General features: G+C 45.9%; 1 protein-coding gene across 1 annotated transcript in view; it reads right to left on the minus strand.

Moving 5' to 3' along the window:
* Positions 1-26,776, minus strand: part of ECHS1 (enoyl-CoA hydratase, short chain 1) — a 124,496-nt gene that overhangs the window by 78,751 nt on the left and 18,969 nt on the right. Inside the window, exons 2-3 of the mRNA XM_077250763.1 lie at positions 8,366-8,563; positions 6,414-6,541 (exon numbers count right to left, since the gene is read on the minus strand). Coding sequence (XP_077106878.1) covers positions 6,414-6,541; positions 8,366-8,563 — 326 coding nt within the window. The remainder of the gene's footprint in view (positions 1-6,413; positions 6,542-8,365; positions 8,564-26,776) is intronic.

Consider the following 26,776-nt stretch of genomic DNA (forward strand, 5'->3'; position numbering starts at 1 on the left):
TATTTTTCTATCTACTGGCTAACACGGTACCAAGATATATATCTTTCCTGTATCACAGTATGATGATCATTCTTAAAGGGGTTGTCCACTACTTTCAATTAACCCCCCAATGTATCCCCCCCGGGGCCCCTAATTAATTTTGTTAATACCTTCTGTTGCCATTTTAGCCTGTAAGCGGCGCTATGCTGCAGCTGCCACTAACATCCGCCGATGTCACGTCAATTTCCAGACTCTGGAAATTGACGTGACATCATCAGCAGGCGTGACCCAGCCTCCACAGACAGCGGTAACTCATCAAGAGTGACTGGACTGTGAGCGGTGCTGGGATCTGCAGGCGGTGCGGTGCTGGGGGGTCATGTGTGTGTGTGTGTGTGTAGGCATCGTCCGATGGGACTACAAGTCCCATCCGGCTATGCCTGCTACAGTGACAGTGATTGACACATTAGCCAATGATGGGACATTAGTAGTCCCATCATCCGGCTAATGTGTTGAATGTAAAAAAAAAATAAAAAATGAACACATACAGTGCATAGATATAGACATACAGTACATACAACATACATATAGACATACAGTACAAACATATAGACATGCAACACATACATATAGACATACAGTACATACATATAGACATACAGTACATACAACAGAGTGCATACTCACCATCACCTTGATCCCCGAAGCCATTGCTCACCTGTAAAAAATGTTAAAATAATAAACAAACAATATACTCCCTGATCCGCAGACATCCTATTAAAATGAGTGTCCCATGACGATCTCCCGTGGAGAGCTGCCACATCAGCGATGCGACCGCTCTCCAGGGGCTCCGGCAATACAATGACGGAAGGTATCATTCCGCACTGTATTCCTCCGCCGCTGTGAGAAATAGTCCATACTCTCACACTTGTGGCACTGCTGTGTGGGAAAATTCCCACGCAGCTTTGCCATAAAGTGAGAGCAATGAACTAAGGTAACCTCTTCAGTGATGCACTGCAGTAGCCATTGTATCCTGTCAGTGTGTCACTGGAGGCCCTATAGAGTAGTGACATCACCCGATGTCACTGTTCTAAATGGGAGATAGTCGTGGGACACTCGTTACTAATTGGACTACGGCGGAAAGGGAGTATATGTTGGTTTATTATTTTTAATTTTTTGCAGGCGATTGAGTATGGCAAGTATGGTGAAATTAAGAATATTAAAATACTTTTTTCTGGTAATTTTTTTTTTTTTTAAAACTCTTTCACTACTATAGGAATAATAATGGATAGGTGCCTTATTGACGCCTCTGCATTATTAACTGGGCTTAATGTCACCTTACAATAGCAAGGTGACATTAACCCCTTATTACCCCATATCCCACTGCTACAGGGGAGTAGGAAGAGAGGGGCTAAGTGCCAGAAAATTGCGCGGCAGCCCACACCATTTTTTTTTTTTTTACTGAAACATATTGTTCATTCACCCCTTTCTGACAGCTGACGGAAGAGTACGTCAGCTGGCAGTATCCCCCGCTTTGAGGTGGGCTCCGGCGGTGAGCCGCTGTTAAAGAAAATACCAGGATTGGGATGAGGGATCCATGCTTATCAAGATAGGGATGAGGGGGCCATGCATACCAAGATAGGGATGTGCGTCTTATGGTCCAGTGCGTCTTATAGTCCGAAAAATACGGCAACTATCTGATTTCAGGGCATAAAAAAAAACTTCAAAAATTGATAAATTTTTAACATTTTCATCGAATTTCCAATTTTTTCACAAATAAACACAAGTCATATAGAAGAAATTATAACAATACCATGTCATGTTTAAATAGTGCCAGAATCACCGGGATCCGTTGAAGTGTTCCAGAGTTATTACCACATAAAGTTAGTTGTAAAATTTGGCCCGGTCATGAAGGTGAAAACAAGCTCGGGGGTGAAGGGGTTTATAAATAACATTTAACATGTCTCCTTCATATCAACATCATTTTTGAAACAATTACCGTATTTTTCGCTTTGTAAGACGCACTTTTTTACCCCAAAACTTGGGGGGGAAAATGGGGGTGTGTCTTAGAAAGCGAACATGCCTTACCGGGGGGGGTGTCCGGTGGTTGCAGGCCGTTGCTGCAGGTGTCTCTGGTGCCCAGAGGTGCTGCGTGGCTGGTCCGGCTCTGCCTATATTTTGCGACAGGCCAGAGCCCCGGCACTTCCAGGGTTCCACGTGGACTGGTCTCCGGGAATATGGCTGCCACCGGAGCGGCACATGCGCTGATGGTGATGTCGGGATCAAGATCTTGAGAGATGAGATTTCAGCGCCGAGATCTCATCTCTCGAGATCTTGGTCCTGAGATCACCATTGGCCCATGTGCCGCCCACGGCGGGCATATTCCCGGAGACCAGGGCACGTGGAACTGTAAATGCCGGGGCTCTGGCCTGTCTCAAAATGTCGGCAGAGCCTCAGGCAGCGCCGGACACCCACGCAGCACCGCTGGGCATCGGAGACACCCGCAGCAACCGCCGGGCACCTGGAGACTACCGGCAGCAGCATAAGAACCCCGTAACAGCACAAGAACCCCGCAGCAGCACAAGATCCCAGCAGCAGCATGGCACACATCGGAGCCCCCACTCATCCCTGCCTGCAGCATCACCCCACTCCTGCCTCCTCCAGCAGCGACCCTGGGACCCCGCTTCACTGCAGCCACCACCCCTGGTAAGCAGTAAGATGCAAGGATTATAAGAAGCACCACCAAATTTGTTCAAAAATATTTTTTTCTTATTTTTCTCCTCAAAATTTGGGGTGTGTCTTATAATCCGGAGCGTCTTATAATCCGAAAAATACGGTATTTTGCTGAAAGTTTAAAGGGTTAAAAGTTTATGAGCAATTTCTCATTTTTCCAACAGAATTTACAAAACCAAATTTTGAAATTTGAAATGACTTGAGGTACCCATGACTGAGGTACACAAAAATACCCCAAAGTGACATCATTTTCAAAGCTACACCACTAAAAGTGCTTCAAACCACATTGAAGAAGTTTGTTAACCCTATAGGAGCTTCACCAGAATTTAAAGCAATGTGGAACTAAGAAAAAATTTAAATTTTACTATATTCCACAAAAATATTGCTTTAGCCAAAAAATGGACCATATAATTTGTTATGCAATATCTAAGGAGTACACCGATACCCCATATATGGTGGAACACTACTGTTTAGGCAAACAGCAGGGCTCAGAAGGGAAGGAGTGCAATCTGGAGCACAATTTTAGCTGGAATAGATTGTGGATGCCATGTCAGATTTGAAGAGCCTCCAACATGTCAAAACAGCAGAAACCCTCACAAGTAACCGCATTTTTGAAAACTACATCTCTTGAGGAATTGGGTGTAGTGAGCATTTTTAACCCTCAGGCGATTCACAGAATTGTGTAACAATGGGATCAGTCAAGGGAAAATTACCAATTTTTCCAATAAAATGTTGCTTTGGCCCCAAGTCTTCAATTTTCAAAAGGAATAACAGGAGAAAATGGACTGTAAATTTGTTACGCAATTTCTCCAGAGTACCAATACCCCCAATAATTGGGTAAAAAAATGCTGAGGCATAGTGCAAAGCTCAGAAGAGGAAGAGCCATATTGCAGTTCACATTTTGCTGGAATGGTTTAAGGGTGTCAGGTCACATTGAAAAACCCTCTGAAGTCCCAAAATAGCATAACGCCTCCATGCGTGACTTCATTTGACAAAACTACACTTCTAAATGAATTTATCTAGGGTTGCAGCAAGAACATTGACACACAGAATTTTATACCATTGGACGATGAAGAATAACATTTTTTTACCACAAAAATGTTGTTTTAGCCCCAAGTTTTTAATTTTTATAAGGGTAATAGGAAAAAATGGACTGCATAATTTGTTGTGAAATTTCTCCTGAGTGCACCAATACCCTACATGTGTATTCTATGCACCACTCAGTGTCCCGTGCAGACTTGGTACAGCCCTTCCAATATGTTGAAGAAATTGCACATACTCCAAAAATCCAAGGCACCAGGTCTATTCCTTCCACAAACAATATTTTTATTGACACCAGTGTACACACAGGAAAAATAGCAACGTTTCGGCCACATAGGGTCTTTGTAAAGCCAAGAAAAAAAATGTGCAGATTTATAATGCAATCGGGAATGGGAATTACTTTTCAGGCACATTGGAAATCTCTGATGGGAAGCGACGCCATATTGTCATGTTGATTTTGATGTTATGGTTTGGGAGTGCAGTGCAGACCTCAGTGGGTCAACTGAGGTGCCAGAACAGCAAACCACCCCTATAAGTGACCCTGTTTTACAAACTACACTTTTCAATTAATTCAACTCAGGGTGCAGTGATCACATTGACACGACAGGTTTGTCACAGAATTGTATACCATTTGGCAGTGAAGAATAACTAAATAGTTACCACAAAAATTTGCTTTAGCAAAGTGTAGAGAGGATATACCAGGGTTTGAAACGGAAGACTTTCTAAAAGCCACACTGACTCAAAAGAAAACGATCCCTTTAATAGCTACACTGACATGGCTTTGCTGATATTCTTCAGGGCATATATAACCGCTGACATACAATCAAAGATGTCTCCTGGGACTACCTATTCATGCTCCAAATGTGGCTCAGCTAATACTGATATACTCCATAACTTGAGGGGATGCATGCATATCCAGAAATTATGGAAAAGCATCCATTCACATATCCAAAATACAGATTGCATTACTTTTCCATTAACAACACAGTGGGTGGTTTTCAATATCCTGGCAGATAGTCATCAAAATATATCAAGGGCCTCAACTACGATGAAGAGTATCCATCTTTGGTTAAACCCAGTGCAACCACCAACACTTATTCAATCCAAAATGTTTTTGTTTAAAATGGATTGGCTGGACACACTGACAAACAAGGAAAAAATGACCGGAAATTCTTCGAAAGATGGGTGTCGTTCATTCCCACACCATACCAGACAACACTAAAGATAGATTGAGGAAACAATTCGAACACACCTACACACCTCATGGTACTTGCTTGAGACACTTCATAATCGGGATCCAATACCATAGTCATTGACGTTATGGGAGAGTTCAGTTAGCACACAGTGGTGATGAGAGGGAGTGGTTGTTTTTTTCTTTTTGGTCAAGTGTCAAATTCATGGTATTTGTTGGATATCATTGCCTGTATGTACTACTATGCATTAAATAAACAGAGTTTTTAAAAAAGTGAAAATTAAAAAATTAAAAACAAAGGAATTTTTGAGGAGTAACAGTATACGTAGCTATTTTAAATGTTTTTTTTCCCTATATTTAATTTAACAACTTATCCTTTGGATAAGTCATCAATATCAAACATCAATACTCTGAGGCTGTGTGCACACGGTCCGGATTTTTCGCGTTTTTTTGCTATAAAATCACGATAAAACCACGAAACAAACGCTCACATTAAGCATCCTATTAATATGCAATCTGCATTTTGTATGCACATGCTGCGTTTTTTTCCCTGAGCGGAAACGCATTCCAGAAAAAAACACAGCACGTTCATTAATTTGCGGAATCGCGGGGATTCCGCACACATAGGAATGCATTGATCCGCTTATTTCCCACATGTCGCTATGCCCACCATGAGGGAAGTAAGCGTATCATGTGCGGATGGTATCCAGGGTGGAGGAGAGGAGACTATCCTCCACGGACTGGGCACCATATTAAAAAAATAAAAAAGAATGAAAATAAAAAATAGTGATCTACTCACCTTCTGATGGCCCCCGGACTCCTCCCGCCTCTCAGCGGTGCATGCAGCGCATTCCGTTCCCAGGGATGCTGTGTGCGAGTGACCTGCGATGACGTAGCGGTCACGTGAACGTGACGTCATCCCAGGTCCTTCGCACACAGCATCCCTGGGAACGGAAGCCGCCGCGTGCACCGCTGAGGAGATCGGGGGCCGTTGGAAGGTGAGAATAACCATTTTTTAATATTATTTATTATTTTTAACATTAGATCTTTTTACTATTGATGCTGCATAGGCAGAAAAAGTTAGTCACACTTGTCAAACACTATGTTTGACAAGTGTGACCAACCTGTCACTCACCTTTCCAAGCGATAATACAGATCGCTTGGAAAACGCTAGCATTCTGCAAGCTAATTATGCTTGTAAAATGCTAGTGTTTAGCGGGAATACGCATGCCAATTCCACATGCGATATACCCGCGGCAGGAGTTGCGGAATTGCCACGGAAATTTCTGCGGCAATTCTGCAAAGTGTGCACTTAGCCTAAATCTGGAAAACCCCTTTACTTCTTTATTAAGAATTTAATTTATTGTACTGGTCCATAAAATATATTTTATCATCACATTTGTGATTGGTTATTGGATTTTCTTAAGAACAGAGATCAGCTATGAGAAATTAACCATATGCGGTGACTTACTGCATAGCCATTAACAGCTGCAACAACTGGCTTCTTCATAGAAGAGAGACGGTTCCAATGAGACAGGAAGTTCCCCCTATAGCACTCCTGAAAAGTACGATTTTGCATTTCTTTGATATCAGCACCAGCTGCCAGGAAAACGAAAGTATTCAAGTGTTTATTTATCAAATTATTAACATTCTGCTGGAATTCATATGGACACACTTCCAGCAGCAAAGTACATAAGTCGTACTACAAGCTGCAAAACATTATAGTGTTAAAGAAGCACTCCCATCAAAATTTGTATTTTATTAATATATTCCAACTAGAGATGGGCGGACCCCTGGATATACGGGTCCAACGGGTTCGGCGGAACAGTTAAAAAAAAATTCGGGTTCGGGTTCCAGAACAGTATCCAGACCCGAACATGGACTCCATTCACTTGAATGGGGGGCCCAAACATCCAGTGTTTGCCATGCTGTCATGTGCATGACAGCGCTGCAAACCCTGCTTCTGATTGGCGGTAAAATCATTATGCTGGTCAGACAGCTGGGGTTCCCACGCTGTCAAATGACAGCGTGAGCCCGCAGCTGTGATTGGAGGCATAACGTTTACCTCTGGTTACTGGCATCAGCTGATGGGACTACTGCTCCCATCAGCCTACGTGTAAGAACAGAAAGTCAAATTTTCCCTGCATAAGATGGGTCAAGAGTTGAAGAGGGGAATAATAGGGAAAAAGTGCCTTCCTGTTTCTACGTCAAGCAGACAGAAGCGAATTAGCTAGGTAGAAGGGCAAACTGAGCAATTGTAAGCACACAGAGGTAAATAATGTGACAAATAATTATGAGAAAAAAAAACTTTGAAGGGAGTGCTTCTTTAAGGCTCCCCCAGAACCATTAGACTAACATGCGCCAAAACCGCTGATGTCAATGGAATCAAAAGGCAGTGTGTATTGAGGCCCCAACAAGCAGATTGTTGAAGGAATAAGGATCAGGCACATCCACTTTCGGACTTCAGATCCTTTTGATCCCTGAGATAGGCTGCCACCAGAGATGTCTAGTAGCGGCTCTCATACAAAACTCAGCAGAGCTCAGGAGAGCCAGTGCTCCGGTGTATTGAGGAGATAGCCGAGATAGCTGCTGGCTGAACCATTGTTAGTCTGACACTAAGGGTACCGTCACACAGTGCAATTTTGATCGCTACAACGGCACGATTCGTGACGTTCCAGCGATGCATTTACGATATCGCTGTGTCTGACACGCTACTGCGATCCGGATCCCCGCTGAGAATCGTACGTCGTAGCAGATCGTTTGAAACTTTCTTTCGTCGTCTAGTGTCCCGCTGTGGCGGCATGATTACATTGTGTGACACAGGTTGTATACGATGTGCGCACAGTAACCAACGGCTTCTACATCGCAAATACGTCATGAAATTATCGCTCCAGCGCCGTGTATTGCAACGTGTGACCGCAGTATACGACGCTGGAGCGATACTTATACGACGCTGCAACGTCACGAATCGTGCCGTCGTAGCGATGAAAATGGCACTGTGTGACGGTACCCTAACTGAAGGTGCATGGAGGAGGGGGAATGACTTTCAGGCTATGTGCACACGTTCAGGATTTCTTGCAGAAAATTCCTGAGAAAAACCTGAAATTTTCTGCAAGAAACCTGCATGCGTTTTTTGCGCGTTTTTACCGCATTTTCTGTGCGTTTTTTTCCGGACATTTCCCAATGCATTTTATAGTGGGAAATCCGCAAAAAAACCCGCGTGGAAAAAAACGCATCATGTGCACAAAAATTGCGGAATTCATTCTAAATGATGGGATGCATATTGTATGCTTTTTTTTGCGGTTTTATAGTGTTTTTATCGCAAAAAAAACGCGAAAAATCAGCAACGTGTGCACACAGCCTCAAAGCTGGGCAACAAATATTTACGGTAAATTTGTAGAATTTCAAACAGGCAAAACTAACCTGCAAATGCCTTCTCACTCCCTGTGATAACAATTGCCCCAATCTGTGGATCCCCTTCAAAAGAGTCAAGAGCTTGGTTGATCTCAGCCATTAGATCATCACTCAATGCGTTCAGTGTTTTGGGCCGGTTCAGTTGTATAAATCCGACATTTTGGTTCTGCCCCCTACGTTCTACCAGAATGTACTGATACAGTGGCCCTGAAAGAAAAGAAAATACATGGCAATGAAACCATAGCAAGAAATTTTATTTGTCCTGATATTAGTGCATGTTTGGCCACATCTTGCTGCTAGAGGATCAAAGTGATTTAAGTGAAACGAAAAGCAATAACGTATGTATATTATATATAAATTTACACGCTACTGTGTGTCAATATACGGTAAGTTTGGGCACCACTAGTCAAAACTACTGATATTGTGAAAAGTTAAGCAAGGTGAAGATGAAATGCTCTCTAAAAGGCCTAAAGTTCAAAAATTACACATTTCCTTTGTATTTTCGCAAAAAAAAAAATATCATTTTTACATTTTACTAAAGGAAAATGGGTTATTGCAAAAGTTTGGGCACCCTGCAAGGTTAGTACTTCATAGCAACCCCTTTTGCACATATCACGACTTCTAAACGCTTTTTGAAGATAGCAAAGAGTCTTTCAATTCTTGTTTGAGGCATTTTCAGCCATTCTTCCAGCTCTAAGATTCCTAGGTCATCTTGCATGCACTGCTATTGTTTTGATCCACCCCACATGCTTAATGGATGGGGAGAATTTTTTTTTTCCTGAAAATCTGTGACCTTTTTTCTCCACACATACCTTGGTCATTGTGGCCAAACAGGTCTATTTTAACCTCATCAGTCCACAGGACTTGTTTTCAAAATGCATTAGGCTTGTTTAGATGTTATTTTGCATACATCTAATTTCATGGTGAGGAAGGAGGAAAGGTTTTCTTCTAATAACTTTTCCATGAAGGCCATATTTGTGCAAGTGTCTATTAACAGTAGAACAATGTACCACAACTCCAGAGTCTTAAATCTTTCTGAAGGTCAAGCAGGGGTTCCTAATAGCCTTCCTAGCAATCCAGAGCAGCTCTTACTGAAATATTGCTTGGTCTTCCTGACCTTATCTTGACCTCCATTGATCCTGTTAAATGCCACTTCCTAATTACATTTCGAACTGAGGAAAGGGCAACTTGAAAACGCTTAACCCCTTCACCCCCAGAGCTTTTTCCATTTTTTAGTTTTTCGCTCCCCTCCTTCCCAGAACCATAACTTTTTTATTTTTCCGTCAATATGGCCATGTGAGGGCTTATTTTTTGCGGGACAAGATGTCCTTTTGAACGATACCATTGATATTACCATGCCGTGTAACAGAAAACGGGAAAAAAATTCCAAGTGTGATGAAATTGCAAAAAAAGTGCAGTCCCACACTTGTTTTTTGTTTGGCTTTTTTGCTAGGTTCACCAAATGCCAAAACTAACCTGCCATTATGATTCTCCAGGTCATTACGAGTTCATAGACACCTAACATGTCTAGGTTATTTTTTATGTAAGTGGTGGAAAAAAAATCCAACGTTTGCTTTAAAAAAAAAAAAAAAAAAAAAAAAATTGCACGATTTTCCGATACCCGTAGCGTCTCCAATTTCCGTGATCTGGGGTCAGGTGAGGGCTTATTTTTTGCGTGCCAAGCTGGCGTTTTTAATGATACCATTTTGGTGCAGATATGTTCTTTTCATCGCCCGTTATTGCATTTTAATGCAATGTCGCGGCAAAAAAAAACGTAATTTTGGCGTTTTTTTTTTTTCTCTCGCTACGCCATTTAGCGGTCAGGTTAATCCTTTGTTTTTATTGATAGATCGGGCGATTCTGAACGATACCAAATATGTGTATGTTTGATTTTTTTTTTATTGTTTTATTTTGATTGGGGTGAAAGGGGGGTGATTTAAACTTTTATATATATTTTTTTTTTTTTTATATTTTTAAACACTTTTTTTTTTAATTTTGGCATGCTTCAATAGTCTCCATAGGAGGCTAGAAGCATGCACTACACGATCGGCTCTGCTACATAGAGGTGAAGCACAGATCACCTCTATGTAGCAGAAATGCAGGGTTGCTTTGAACACCGACCACAGGGTGGCGCTCAAAGCAATCGGCCATCAACAACCATAGAGGTCTCAAGGAGACCTCTGGTTGTTATGGCAATGCACCGCTGACCCCCGATCATGTGAGCACTTCCGGCCGCACGCGCTAGTTAAATGCCGCTGTCAGCGCTTGACGGCGGCATTTAACTAGTTAATGGGCGCGGGTGGATCGCGATTCCACTCGCGCTCATTGCGCACACATGTCAGCTGTACAAAACAGCTGACATGTCGCGGCTTTGAGGTGGGCTCACCGCCGGAGCCCACGTCAAAGCAGGGGATCTGCCAGCTGACGTACTATTCCGTCAGCTGGCAGAAAGGGGTTAATTATCTTCTTGTAGCATTCTCTTACTTTGTGGGCCTCCACCATTTTCAGAGTGCTAGGAAGCTGCTTAGAAGAAAATGGGTATTAGACCTTCCAGTAATTCGGTTTCCAGGAGTCCATCCTGACAGCACCCTGGAGGACGTCCTCCTCCTCCTTGCAGGGACAGGAAAAGCACACGAGAGGTTAAAAGGTCCCACTCCGCCCCCTTTCCCTCAGTGTTTTGACAAGTACCACACCATGGATAGATGCAATTGACAATCTTTATTAACCAAATCATATTACAGAATATGAAATAGCATACATAGGGCAGAGCTAAAGGTACTGTCAGGATAGACTCCTGGAAACTGAATTACCAGTAGGTCTAATACCCATTTTCCAGGATGTCCCCCCTGACAGCACCCTGGAGAATACCAAAGAAAAAAAACTCCCCTAGCGTGGGATTACTGCCTGCAGAACTTTTCTCCCAAATGTCGTCTGCTGGCCGGATAACACGTCGAGCTTATAGTGCTTACAGAACGCGTTTACCCTGGACCAAGTAGCGGCCCTGCATACCTGCTCTAGAGATGCTCCTGCTCGTTCAGCCCATGACACTGAAATGGCCCTAGTAGAGTGAGCTTTTATCCCTACTGGGCAGTCTACCCCTTCTGATGTATAGGCTTTAGAGATTACTGTTGTAATCCGCCTTGCAATGGATGCTTTTTTACCCGTTTTTACCCCCAAATAGAATAAACAGGTCAGGGTCCCTTCTCCAGGTACTAGTGGCCTTCAGATAGTCGATTACCGCCTGTCTAATGTCCTAAGAATGTAAAGCCTGCTCCCTTGCGTTTGAGGGGTTCTCGAAAAAGGAGGGTAAAATTATTTCTTGATTCCGATTCTGGACAGATGCTACTTTGGGAATGAAAGCTGGGCCCAGCTTTAAAACTGTGTGGTCCTCCCGAATCTGTAGATACGGGTCTCTAGTGGATAGGGCCTGAATCTCCCCCATTCTCTTAGCTGTAGTAATGGCCACAAGGAAAGCTGCCTTCCAGGTGCAAGATGAAATAGGCGTATTTCCATCCAGTGTATAAGGTTCTTTACAAAGAGCCCTGAGGAACAGGTTTAGGACCCGGGAGGAGGGGGGATAACTGACTGATAGTGGGGCGCAGTCTCTGGGTAGCTAACAAATCTAACTATCCATGGATAAGAGGCCAGGGGGTAGTCCATGTAAGTACTGAGTGCTGAAATCTGGACCTTAAGGGTGCTAGGTTTAAGGCTCATGTTAAACCCTGCCTGGAGAAAATCCAGGACCTGAGGGACATCAGGGACCTCTGCTACGACGACAGACCTGCCACATTCCAGACAGAATCTTCTCCAGATCTTATTGTAGATAGCTGAGGTTACTGGTTTCCTACTAGCTTGTATAGTGGATATGACTTGATCCGATAAGCCCCGGGCTTTCAGAATGTCCCGCTCAGGATACATGCTGACAGGTGTAGCCTTCTTGGGTTCTGATGTAAGACTGGACCCTGATGGATGAGGTCTCTCCACAGAGGAAGCTTGATTGGGTTTTCTATAGCCATGGACCCCAGCAGCAGGAACCAGCTCCTCTTCGGCCAGAACGGGACGATCCGCAGAACCCTTGCCTGATTTTCCTGAGCACCACAGGAATGAGTGCCAACGGTGGGAAGGCATAGGAGAATAGTTCATCCCATGTCTGACTTAGGGCGTTGACTGCTTCCGGCATGTCTGAAGGGTTCAGGAAATTGAATCTGGGCACCTTTGAATTTATTTCTCGTGGCAAACAAATCTATTCTGGGAGTTCCCCAGGGGTGCCACAGCAGCTGAAATACCTCCTGGCTCAGTTCTCATTCTGTTGGACAGATTCTTTGCCTGCTCAGGTGGTCTGCCACAACATTTTGTGACCCTTCCAGGTGCACCGCGGTTATTTAAAGGACCATGTTTTCTGCCCAGGAGAATATTTTCCGTGCTAGATACTGTAGCGCTCTGTGTCTGGGACCTCCCTGGTGCCTCAGGAATGACATTGCTATCACGTTGTCTGTTAAGATTTTCACATGCTGGTTCCTTAATCGTGAATGGTTCCTTCTTAAGGCCTCCCATACTGCATAGAGCTCCCAGAAGTTCGATAACTTGCGGCTGATGTCTTCGGCCATCTACCCTGAAGGAATCTTCCTTCTAGGCAAGTTCCCCATCCCCACCAGCTGGCGTCCGCGGTGATTACCAAGCAAGGAGAGGGGGATCCACAAGACACCTGTACTTAGGTTTCTGTGTTGAGTCCACCACCGTAATGTTTTTCTCACTTCTGCTGACAGGCGGATGGCTGGCAACGATCCCATGCTGAGAGTACTTGTTCTGCAATGGTCTTGAGTGGGCCTGAGCCCACCTGACGCAAGGGATGCACACTGTCATTACCCCTAAGATCTTCATGGCTCACCTTATGGTAACTTGATGATTTAGAAACTCTGTGACCTTGCTTCTTATCGACTCTTGCTTTTCCCTTGGCAGGAAGGATGCCCTGCGAGTAGAATCCAGAAGCACTCCTAGAAATACATTCCGGGACTTGGGTGTTGGATGTGACTTTTTTCGGTTTACCACCCAGCCGAGGTACTCCATCACCAAAATATCTCTGTGTAGGTCCAAGATCTCTGCAGATCGTGCCACCAGGAGAAAGTCGTCCAAATAAGGTACAATTGTAATTCCCTGGCTTCTTAGGTAGGCAACTACTACTGATACCAACCTCTTAAATATTCTGGGAGCCGAGGACAAGCCGAACGGGAGGCTTTGAAACTGGAGGTGACTTACAGCAAATCTCAGATGTTCCTGTGAGGCCGGATGGATCGGTACCTGGTAATAAGTACTCTTCAGGTCAAGAGTGCACATCACCGAGTCCTTGTCTATGAGGTGGACAGTCGACCTTATCGACTCCATCCTGAGCCTCTTGCATCTGACCCATACATTTAATAGTTTCAGGTTTATGCATGTGTGTGCTTCTCCTGAAGGTTTCAAGATTGAAAATAGGGAGGGGTAGTGGCCTCTGCCCATTTGATGGGTGGACCGGAGCTATGACTTTCGAGCTGACTAGCTCCTGAAGGTCTGCAAGCATTTCGGAGTCTGCTGCAAAAGGTAGTAGGTATAATATATCTCTGGGGCAGGGAAGAGGCAAGCTCTATTCTGTAGCCTTCTGTTATGGTTCTTAGGACCCATTTGTTTTTGGCGATCTGCCTCCAGTTTCCCGCAAAGAGACTGGGCCTGCCCCACCGATACAGATGGCATCATTGCCTTCTAAATCTAGAGCTAGGTCCAAAAATGGAATTCTTGCCCCTTCTGCTCTGGTTATAGGAACTTCTATAGGTTCCTCTGTTGGATCTCCCCTGATCTCTATAATCGGCTTGTTTGCGAAGGGCCAGCCTTTTCCGAAAGGGCTGAACTTTTTGGGGTTTATCCTCTGGGAACCATTTTTTGCTATCAGACGCAAACTCTAAGATGTCGTCTAAAGCCTGCCCAAATACTCTGGACCCTGAGAAGGGGATGGCACATAACTTATTTTTGGAGGCATTGTCCCCCGACCAGGACTTTAGCCAGATGGCTCTACATGTTGCATTGGACAAAGAGCTGTTTCTGGCAACGAACCTCACTGATTCGGCCGAAGTATCAGCCAGGAAGGCAGTGGCATATTTTATAATAGGTAGAGAGGCTATTATCTCCGCCAGAGGGGTCTTGTTAGCTAAATGTTCCTCCAATTGTCTCATCCACAGGAACACGGACCTAGCAACAGAGGTGGCCGCTATATTGGTCCGTATCAGGGCTGCTGATGCCTCCTAAGACCGTCGCAGGAGAATGAACGCCTTCCGGGCCATGGGATCTCTCAGGCTTGACGAGTCTTCAAATGGAATGGACGACTTCTTTGTGACTTCAGCCACTCGCACTTCGACCTTAGGAATTTCTTACCATGTCCTGATGTCGTCTGGGTCAAATGGTAGGCGACCTTTAAAGTCTCGGGACATCACTAGTCTACACTCTGCTTCCTTCCATTCCTGTAATATGACTCGAATATGTTCGCTTACGGGGAACACCGTCTGCCTCTGGAATGTGAGACCTCCAAACATTAGGTCCTGCCTGGACTGCGGCCAGGGCCGAACGGGGACTAAAATTCAGCCCTGGCATTTGAAGGTACACAGGCCCACTTGCCACACGGTGAATATCTAGTATCTTTGTGTATCTGTAGGTCACAAGAAGTGAGGTGCGTGTAACACGACTATATAACATAGTCAGAGCTGTACCCAGTATTACAGCTCAGTCCTTTTTATTGCTCTTAGGTGCAGGATCAGGCAAAGCTGCTATTTTACACACAGAGCTAGGTCTCATAGATAATGAAGTTGATGCTGCGCTCTGCATAGTGCTGCTGCGGCATCTTCATATAGCTGATGGACAGTGATGCAAAGAGTCATACCACTGAGCTAATATTTATCTATTTATTTTACTCACTGATATAGCACCATTAATTCCACAGCACTTTACAGATGTTATCTTTATTCTCCCCATTGGGGCTCACAATCTACATTCCCTATGAGTCATTGGAGTGTGGGAGAAAACTAGAGTACAGGGAAGAAACCCACGCAAACACAGGGAGAACATACAAACTTCTTGCAGATGTTGTCCTTAGTAGGATTTGAACTCAGGACCCCAGTGCTGCAAAGCAACAGTGCTAACCACTAAGCCACCAAAAATCTCTACAGAGGCCAAGATCTGTGTTATGTTACCGCCATATCGTGACCATATACTGGTAGATATCAGCTCTGCAGAACAACTAAGAGATCACAGTACAGTTATATACACTGCTCAAAAAAATAAAGGGAACACTTAACAGAATATAACTCCAAGTACATCAACTTCTGTGAAATCAAACTGTCCCCTTAGGAAGCAACAGTGTTTGACAATCAATTTCACATGGTGTTGTGCAAATGGAATAGACAACAGATGGAAATAATTAGCAATTATCAAGACACCCTGAATAAAGGAGTGGTTTTGCAGGTGGGGACCACAGACCACATCTCAGTATGAATGCTTTCTGGCTGATGTTTTGGTCACTTTTGAATGTTGGTTGTGCTTTCACACTCGTGGGAGCATGAGAGACTCTACAACCCACACAAGTGGCTCAGGTAGTGCAGCTCATCCAGGATGGCACATCAATGCGAGCTGTGGCAAGAAGGTTTGCTGTGTCTGTCAGCGTAGTGTCCAGAGGCTGGAGGCACTTCCCTTGAGACAGGCCAGTACACCAGGAGACAGGCCAGTACACCAGGAGATGTGGAGGGGCCATAGGAGGACAAAAACCCAGCAGCAGGACTGCTACCTCAGGCTTTGTGCAAGGAGGAACAGGAGGAACACTGCCAGAACCCTGCAAAATGACCTCCAGCAGGCCACAAATGTGATGTCTGCACAAATGGTTAGAAACCAACTCCATGAGGATGGTCTGAGTGCCCGACACCCACAGATGGGGTTTGTGCTCACAGCCCAACACCATGCAAGACAATTGGCATTTGCCACAGAACACCAGAATTGGCAAATTCGCCACTGGCGCCCTGTGCTCTTCACAAATGAAAGCAGGTTCACACTGAGCATATGTGACAGACATGACAGAGTCTGGAGATGCCGTGGAGAGCGATCTGCTGCCTGCAACATCCTGCAGCATGACCGGTTTGGCAGTGGGTCAGTAATGGTGTGGGGTGGCACTTCTTTGGAGGGCCGCACAGCCCTCCATGTGCTCGCCAGAGGTAGCCTGACTGCCATTAGGTACCGAGATGAGATCCTCAGACACCTTGTGAGACCAAATGCTGCTGCGGTTGGCCCTGGTTTCCTCCTAATGCAGGACAATGCCAGACCTCATGTGGATGGCGCATGGAGAGCGGGACGGCGAGTTGAGCGGGGCTGTGGATGGAGAGCGCCGGACAGCCATTGGAGAGCGGAGCTGCAGAGGGAGACAGCGGGACGGCCAGTGGAGAGCGGGGCTGCTGAGGGAGAATGTGGGACGGCCAGTGGAGAGCGGGGCTGCTGAGGGGGAGAGCGGGGCTGTTGAGGGAGAATGCGGGACGGTTATTGTAGAGTGGGGCTGCAGGGGAGAGCGTGACGGTGGACAGCTGGGCTTCGGAGGAAGACAGCGGGGCTGCAGAGCTGCTGAGGGAGAAAGCGGGATGGTGGGTGGAGAGCTGGGCTTTGGAGGGACAAAGCGGGATGGCGAGAGTAGAGAGGGGCTGCAGAGTAGAGAGGGGCTGCAGAGGGAGTGAGCGGGACGGCGAGAGTAGAGAGGGGCTGCAGAGGGAGTGAGCGGGACGGCAGTTACTTACCGTACTATGCCCGGGCAATGCCGGGCTCTTCAGCTAGTGTTATATATTACACTATGTATATGGACATTAGGTCTAATATCATCACATATTATCCTGTATATAAGATCAGATGTCTGCACACAGTATAGGATATGTCAGTGACATATTCTCCTGTACACTGTGTGCACTATGTGCACTGTGTATACTAAGATATATGCACTGACCGATCGCTCCTGGAAAGGGGTATAGGACATACATGATATAATATATGGTGGCTCTATATATAAATGCAGTGTATGATGTCCTGCAGCCAGGCTCAGGAGTGATCGGCCTATGATCCTGTATACAGCTGTCTGCTGTGAGTTATTGCTGCAGCTTGTTCTTACACACATATCAGGGCACGCTGGAGCTGATGACCCCACTGACAGCGCTACCAGATCTGTGTCAAGCTTCAAGCTGTGCAATAAATCTCACCCTGCCTGGGGGGGGGGACTGCAGATAACACAAGATAAGATCCGACCCTGCCAGCGAGTTCCAGCCCCGGCCCCCTGCTCTGCTGGCTGACCTCATCACAGAAGCTCCTCTCAACCCGACGGCTCGCAGGTGACATCCACCCTCCCATCATGTGTGTCTGCAATCCTGGGATGGCCGGCCAGCACTTGTACAACCTTATGGTACACTACGGTCGCGGGAGGCCTACAACTTCTGCATAGGGACCTGCACAGCGCACCCTGCTTGTGTACATGATTACGCAGCAGAATTAAAATCAGCAGGGCCAAGGGAGGGGGCTGCACAGAACAGCACAGAACCGCCCCCCCCCCCCCCCCCTGGTCCTGCTGGTTTCATCAGTGCAGCGTGATTCTGTGTGTACGGCAAGCTAATGCTGCCTGACGTGCACACTGAAGAGGGTGGTGAGAGGCCCATTAGAGGGACCGGCCCTTCTGGCATTTGCCAGAAGTGCCTAACGGCCAGTCCGGCCCTGACCGCGGCCGAGGGACATCTTTCATTTGCATGGTATTTCTCACTGCCTGTACCAGGTCCTCGGTCTCAACTGGAAAAAGGTACATTCTGCCCTGTTCCAGATCTTCTAGCGGAAGCTCACCCTAATCCTGGTCGGAGCCCTGTATGTCTAATTCCTCATTGGAGGATTATCCAAATTCTCTCTGCTCTGTCTCCCATCTAGGCCTCTTATGATTTGGGTCTGGACTGGAAGGCCGCTGGTGTGCGATGGTAGACAGGGAAGCCTGCACCTCTTCGCGGATCAAGCTCCTCATTTCAGACAGGAGTGATGGTTGACCCTTCCTTATGACTCTGGAAGTGCAAGAGCCACAGAGGGCTTTCTTGTAGGTATCCGGCAGCTTTACATGGCATATGGGGCAGCAATTACACTTTGTCGAGGCCTTGCCTGACTTTTTAGCCGTGGGCAGGGGTGCCATTGGGGTACTAAGTGCGTGCCCAGGTGTGGGTTCTGCGCTATGCGCACTTACCCCTGTGTTCTCACTCCTATCGTTCATGTCACTGCACTTCTTCATTTCGGGCATCAGGGAGCCTGCTAGCTGCTTGCTTCTATGCAGTGTCTGGGCTCCCTGAACCGGGACGCACACTGCCTTTATCCCCTGAGTGCAGCCTCGTTTCTGTGTTCCACGCCAGCTCTGACGTCACCGGAAGTGACGCTCGCCCCCTTGTGTCACCGCAGCTGATTCTGCGTTCCACTATGTGGAACGCACGCTAGTTCGGGGCGCTGACGTTACCGGAAGTGACGCTCGCCCTGCTTTGCAGTTTGCCAGCCTTCCATGTTTCACCATGTGGAACGCACACTCCCGAGCGCCTCTTCCAATCCTCCCACCAGGAGCCCATCCGCTCACTGGTCTCTGGGGCAGAGGAACTCCCCACCCGGGAGTTTAAGCCCTGGGCCACTTGACAGGGGGAAGGATATTGGACCAGCCGCACGAACCCCCATGAGCCCTCCGGTAAGTTACGCTGCACTTCTCTCGTGTGTCCCTCCATGCAGGGACAGGAAACACTGAGGGAAAGGGGGCGGAGTGGGACCTTTTAACCTCTCGTGTGCTTTTCCTGTCCCTGCAAGGAGGAGGAGGACGTCCTCTAGGGTGCTGTCAGGGGAGACGTCCTCCAGGGTGCTGTCAGAGGGACGTCCTGGAAACCAAGGCTGCTTTTTTTTTGGCACAAGTTTAGAAGAGCCTGGATTTTTTATAAAACTGGGAAATTTGCATCATAATTGAAGTCAATGGGAGGCAAAAACAAACGCATACACAACACCTTCAAATGGGTCTAAAAGCGGACAAAACATATCAAATTAGGGGCAGACAACAGGAAAGTGGCCTCAATTCACCCACAGTACAAATTTTAGAATGGCATGGCACCAATCAGCCATACATGATGTATCAGGGTCTGGGCCAGCAGTTACAGCTTTGAATAAAACTTCAAATTAAGACAAGGTGGGTGGTGCATCGGTGTAGGTCTGCTATGCTGGGAGCCTTGATACCACAAGCAATAAGTCAACCTGCTTTTATGCTCAGCCACACTCAGCTGGCACAAATACCACTTTCATAGACTACTATTGTCAGAAAAATGGAAAGATACACTACCGTTCAAAAGTTTAGGGTCACTTATAAATTTCCTTATTTTTTTAAAGGAAAGCATAGTTTTTCCAACAAAGCCAACATTAAATCATTCAGAAATACACTCTATACATTGTTAATGTGGTAAATGACTATTCTAGCTGCAAACTTTTGGTTTGTAATGCAATATCTTCATAGGTGTATAGAGGCCGATTTCCAACAACCATCACTCCAGTGTTCTTATGGTACTTTGTGTTTGCTAACTATGTAAGAAGGCTAATGTATGGTTAGAATACCCTTGAAAACCCTTGTGCAAGTATAAACACAGCTGCACACGCAACAAAAAAGAAGTACCAGTCCAAAATATCATAAAGTTCAAACTTTATTAGCTAAAATGACTCAGGAAAAGGGGAAATTGGAGTGGACAATAAGGTGAAAATATTAAGCAATGTGCTGCTGTAATATGAGGGAACACTACATCTGAAAGGAACCACTAACATGTGGAGTTAAATATGAGTTAATATGAAAACAAAAACACACCATCATATCAAAAGTGGGCAGTGCATAATAAGTATAGGCACATAAAGCATATATGTAAATACCAGCTATAAAAACATTGGTAGAATTCAATAAAGAATTATATACCTTAATGCTATAATTATTAAGTAGGTGCCAGGCTCCACAGTAAGGTCCAGAGAGGTGTGTGTGCCCGCCCCAATGAATGAGCACCTGGATCTTCCTTAATCACTTTGAAGAATTGACTGCCACCATAAACACAGTTTTCATGGACCGAAACCTAAGCCTCTTCCTGTGGTTCAATGGGGTTCTGCAAAAGTCACCCAGCACTCAATTCAGGTCCCATGGAGGAATAGTCTTCCCGATCATGGGTCTCAACCTGGTAACGCCTCTAGTAAATCTTGAAATCCATGGGTGATCTGTTAGAGGGTAATCTAGGAATGCGTAATCTAGGAATGTGTAAAGGGCCAAGATCTTGGCCCTTAAAGGGAACCTGTCACCCTTAAAATCGAAGTTGAGCTAAGCCCACCGGCATCAGGGGCTTATCTACAGCATTCTGTAATGCTGTAGATAAGCCCCCGATGTATCCTGAAAGATGAGAAAAAGAGGTTAGATTATACTCACCCAGGGGCGGTCCCGCTGTGGTTCTGGTCCGATTGGCGTCGCGGTCCTGTCTGGGGCCTCCCATCTTCATAGGATGAGCTCCTATTCTGGTCTTCACGCTGCAGCTCTGGCGCAGGCGTACATTGCCTGCCCTGTTGAGGGCAGAGCAAAGTACTGCAGTGCGCAGGCGCCGGGCCTGACCTTTCCTGGCACCTGCGCTCTGCAGTACTTTGCTCTGCCCTCAACAGGGCAGGCAATGTATGCCTTTTAATCCCATCTAGAATTCTATCTGGAGGAACTCTAGGATCCTAGTAATATCTGAACAGGATGATTCTGCAATGGAATCTCCCATATATGAGCAGTATCTCTTTCATATTTTGGAATAGATGGCTCATGTTACTGGTTTCCTACTTGCATAGTTGTTATTACCCTATCCGATAGTCCCTTGGAGCTTAGGATCTGCCTCTAAGGATCCAGGCTGCTAAGCGTAAAAAGTGTGCATCCTGATGTAGAAAGGGACCCTGAGTCAGCAAGTTGTCTCTGTTCGGTAGGAGAACTGGATCTTCCATGGCCATATGGCGTAACATTGGAAACAAACTTCTCTTGGGCCAGAAGGGGGCCACCAATATCACTGTAGCCCAGTATTCTTGGATCTTTCTTAAAACTCTTAGTATAAGATGGAAAGGGGGATGCATAGTGAAAATCTGCTTCCCAACTTTGAGACAAGGCATCTACCCCTTCTGGGTTGTCCACTGGGTTTATGGAAAAAAATCTCGCTACAATCACATTCTTCCCTGTTGCAAACAGGTCTGTGTGTGGAACCCCTCCACCTCTCATCTCTGGATTGACTGAAGAAACAATTCTTGATTTAGTTCCCATTCGGAGGCCCAGAGTCTTTACCTGCTGAGAAAGTCTGCCACTGTTCTCGGAGCCAGCTCTCAGGAACTGCTGAGATAGAAAGCACACTCTATTCTGCCAATTTAAATATTTGCCTTGCCAAGGCCTGTAGGAGTTGGCTTTTCGGACCACCCTGGTGAATCAGGAAGGACACCATCGTAATGTTGTCTGAAAAGATTTTGGCATGACGATTCCTGATCGTGGTGAAGTCAGTGTTCGACGTCCGTGCCCGAACAGTAGGTGTTCGGTACAGACACCGAACTTTACTGTTCGGGTTCGCCCATCTTTAGTCATCTGTATTTTCGGATGAGAAGAAATATTTCTTCCTCTCCTCCGAGGGTATTTGGGGAGCATTTTCCTCTTCTCCCTTCTTGTCCTCGTCCAAGCAATATGAGTAAGTATATGTCTCCTTGGGAGATTCCTCCATCTCCCATCTAGCTCTCGAGACGGAAAGCACTTTGAGCTGGATAAGATGGTACCAGATTACTTTGGACCGCTTGGACCTCTTCCCTAATCATGGCCCGCATGTCCGCTAAAAAAGGACGAATGTTAGTCTTTAAGGAATTTTGCAATACACTCTGTCAAAGCTGCTTTTTGTATGATTCGGACAGCTTTGAATTGCATGCTGGGTATTTCTGGTTTTTTTGCGAGAAGATTCTGAACCAAAGCAAGTCCCTCTGTACAACTTAAAAAACAGAAGAATTGTGTGCTTGTTAGCTATGGGAGTCCTTTCCTGGTAAACAGTTAACAGGGCCACTATGGGGACTACTTACACTGGCCAGAGACTATTCCACTGGTGCTTCGGAGCGTGAAGAATTAGAATCCATTGTTCTGATAGTGCGCCCAAACCAAGTGTAACAGCACTCTTTGATAGGGTCTTACCTTTTCCAGGTGTGCTTCATACTTTCCCCATTGTTTTCCTTTCCATTCTGTGACGAAACGAATGCTGCTGTGGTAAAATCGATGGTACTCCTCGAAACCGGAAATGCGTTCCATGCTGAAACGCACGAGCATAATCAAAACGCATCCCCTCTCGAAGTCCGTTCCATCGCTGGAACGCGAGACTCGGAAGTCCGGCCGGCTGCTGCAGCATGGCACCGAGGGAGGCACGGAAATCGCGAGCACTGTCCTGCTCTACCGACTGACTGAGGGACCGCTGCCCAGTGAGTTATCAGCCTAGAGCCTCTTGACAGGGGGATGGGCTCCAAGGTAAGTGTTCCACTGTTCTGAGCTCCTTCCTCTCCCTGCTCTGTCCTGCTAGGAACAGGAAAAATACTGAGGGTGAGGTGGAAGGGGGGTGCTTTTAACCTCTTGTGTGTTTCCTCTCCCTAGAGGAGAAGTAGGACTAGCTCCTGACGTGCTATCATGAGGGACATCCTGTGAAATTACAGCTACATTTTTAAACCTTCTAAAACGAAATAAAACATTTTACAAATGGTTACTATGTAAAACAGACATGAGGGAAGTGTTGTTCATTAAAGGAAATCTTTCACCCCCTGTAACACTTTTCAGCTATTACTATGGGCATTCAGGTAATAGAAATGTTAGACTAGTCTTACTTGTATGCCTCATAGTTGCTGTCTGGATATGGAGAAATACCGTATATAGTCGAGTATAAGCCAAGAATTTCAGCCCATTTTTTTAGGCTGAAATTGCCCCTCTCGGCTTATACTCGAGTCATTCCCAGGGGTAGGCAGGGGATGGGGAGCGGGAGCTATCAAATCATACTCACCTGCTCCTGGCGTGGTCCCTGCACTTCCCTGGTTCAGCGCCGGCAGCTTCTTCCTGTGTTGAGCGGTCACATGGTACAGCTCATTACAGTAATGAATATGGACCTGACTCCACTCCCATAGGGGTGGAGCCGCATATTCATTACTGTAATGAGCGGTACCATGTGACCGCTCAACACAGGAAGAAGCTGCCAGCGCTGAACCAGGGACCGCGCCAGGAGCAGGTGAGTATAACGGGGGCATTCTGCGATATTCACCTCTCCGCATTCCACCACCGGGCTCCTTCTTCCGAGTCCTCTGCAGTGTCGCTCAGGACAGAGGGTGAGATGATGCGATTAGCGTGAGCGCCGCCCTCTGCCTGAACCTCAGTGCAGAGGACGCAGAAGACACAGCGGCGCCCAGCGGTGTAATGGGGAAAGGTGACTATAGCAAGTGCCAGGGGCCTGAGCGACGAGAGGTGAGTATGTGATTTTTTTTTTTCTTAATCGCAGCAACAGCATATTGGGCAAATGTCTGTATGGAGCATCTTATGGGGCCATAATCAGCATTTGTGGAGCATTATATGGGGCAAATATCTTTATGGAGCATCTTATGGGGCCATAATCAGCATTTGTGCAGCATTATACTGGGCAAATATCTGTATGGAGCATCTTATGGGGCCATAATCAGCATTTGTGCAGCATTATACTGGGCAAATGTCTGTATGGAGGATATTATGGGGCCATAATCAGCATTTGTGCAGCATTGCATGGGGCAAATGTCTGTATGGAGCATCTTATGGGGCCATAATCAGCATTGGTGCAGCATTATATGGGGCAAATGTCTGTATGGAGCATCTTATGGGGCCATAATCAGCATTGGTGCAGCATTATATGGGGCAAATGTCTGTATGGAGCATCTTATGGGGCCATAATCAGCATTGGTGCAGCATTATATGGGGCAAATGTCTGTATGGAGCATCTTATGGGGCCATAATCAGCATTTGTGCAATATTATATGGGGCATATTTTAATATGGAGCAACCTATGGGTCCCATCATGAACTGTATGGAGCATTATATGGGGCTCCTGATTCAATATGGATATTCAAAAACTCTTAACCTACTGATGTCTCAGTTAATTTTACTTTTATTTACCGGTAGCTGCTGCATTTTCCACCCTAGGCTTATACTCAAGTCATTAAGTTTTCCCAGTTTTTTGTGGCAAAATTAGGGGTCTCTGCTTATACTCGGGTCGGCTTATACTCGAGTATATACGGTAGACTTTTACTTCATTATGCTAATGATTTCTTCCAGGCTCAGGGGCATGCAGTGCCTAGAAGAAATCCCAGCCCACGCTCTTCATTATACACTGCTCAAAAAAATAAAGGGAACACTTAAACAACAGAATATAACTCCAGGTAAATAAAACTTCTGTGAAATCAAACTGTCCACTTTGGCTACTTTCACACTAGCGTTAACTGCAAACCGTCTCAAAACGTCTTTTTTCAGAAAAGACGCATCCTGCAAAAGTGTTTGCAGGATGCGTTTTTTCCCCATAGACTTGTATTGGCGAAGTATTGCGACAGATTGGCATACGTCGTGTACGTCGTACGACGGATGCGTCGAAATTTGGCGACACGTCGTCGGCAAAAAACGTTGATTGTAACGTTTTTTGTCTCCGCCTAAAAAACGTGTTGCAACGCATCCTGCGGCATGCGCCGTTGGCTACAATGGAAGCCTATGAGCGACGGATGCGTCGGGACACGTTGTACGACACAATGCAGCGCTGCAATACGTTTTTTTACACTGAGCATGCTCAGAAGAAGGATTTTGTTGCCAATTGGCCAGACACCCCCAAATCTATATAAACCTGGCCTGGGCCTTCAACCCCACATATATGGCCACGTATATAAGTGCCACGTATTTTAAGTGCCACGTATTTCACGTAAATGCCACGATATTTCAGTGCCATGTATTTCAGTGCCACGCATTTAAGTGCCACGTACATAAGTGCCACGTACATAAGTGCCACGTACATAAGTGCCACGTACATAAGTGCCACGTACATAAGTGCCACGTACATAAGTGCCACGTACATAAGTGCCACGTACATAAGTGCCACGTACATAAGTGCCACGTACATAAGTGCCACGTACATAAGTGCCACGTACATAAGTGCCACGTACATAAGTGCCACGTACATAAGTGCCACGTACATAAGTGCCACGTACATAAGTGCCACGTACACAAGTGCCACGTACACAAGTGCCACGTACACAAGTGCCACGTACACAAGTGCCACGTACACAAGTGCCACGTACACAAGTGCCACGTACACAAGTGCCACGTACACAAGTGCCACGTACACAAGTGCCACGTACATAAGTGCCACGTACATAAGTGCCACGTATTTTAAGTGCCAAGTATTTTAAGTGCCACGTATTTCACGTAAATGCCACGATATTTCAGTGCCATGTATTTCAGTGCCACGCATTTAAGTGCCACGATATTTCAGTGCCACGTATAACCACGTAGTTATAGTATTTATAGTACGTGGCACTGAAATACGTGGCACTATGACTGTCAGAAAATGTTCATTAAACGGTTAGGGGTGAGGTTAGGGGTAGGGTTAGGGTTTGGATCCCTTTATCATCATCCGTAGTTCATTAAATCGGATGTATCCAGAGTCGCCTCCGTTGCTGCAGAAGCATCCTACGTTTTTCCGCTGCCGCCTCCTTCTCCCGCACTATGATATCCAGGTGATTCGTCTCAAAGATAACGTCAGTAACCAAACTCGCAATCCTCACAAGAACACCTTCCATCGCTGCCACAAAACTAAAACCCTCAAAGATGGGCTGTAAAAACAGTAACTATATAGTTTTCCATATTTTCCAGTAGCCAATCAAATTTGGGAGCCTCCCATTTTAAAAACGGATCCGTCGGAAAAACGGATGCAACGTATGCAACGCATCCAGTATTTTCGACGGAAACGTTTAGCGTATTTGCGACGGATCCGTCGAAATGCTGTATGCGTGGCATACGTTTGTCACCGTTTTTCACTTTGACGCATCCGTTTTTCGGTAAAAAAGACGTTTTGAGACGGTTTGCAGTTAACGCTAGTGTGAAAGTAGCCTTAGGCCTCTTTCACACTTCTGTCTTTTAGCTCCCGTCGAAATCCGTCGATTTTTGAAAAAACAGGATCCAGCAAATTTTTCTGCTGGATCCTGTTTTTTCCCATAGACTTGTATTAGCGACGGATTGTGACGGATGGCCATCCGTTTCATCCGTCACGCACTGGATCCGTCGGAAAATTGCTGTCCGTCGGGCGGAGAAAACGTTCA

The sequence above is a fragment of the Ranitomeya variabilis genome, chromosome 4 (assembly GCF_051348905.1).
Source record: "Ranitomeya variabilis isolate aRanVar5 chromosome 4, aRanVar5.hap1, whole genome shotgun sequence".
In the NCBI taxonomy this organism is placed as follows: Eukaryota; Metazoa; Chordata; class Amphibia; order Anura; family Dendrobatidae; genus Ranitomeya; species Ranitomeya variabilis.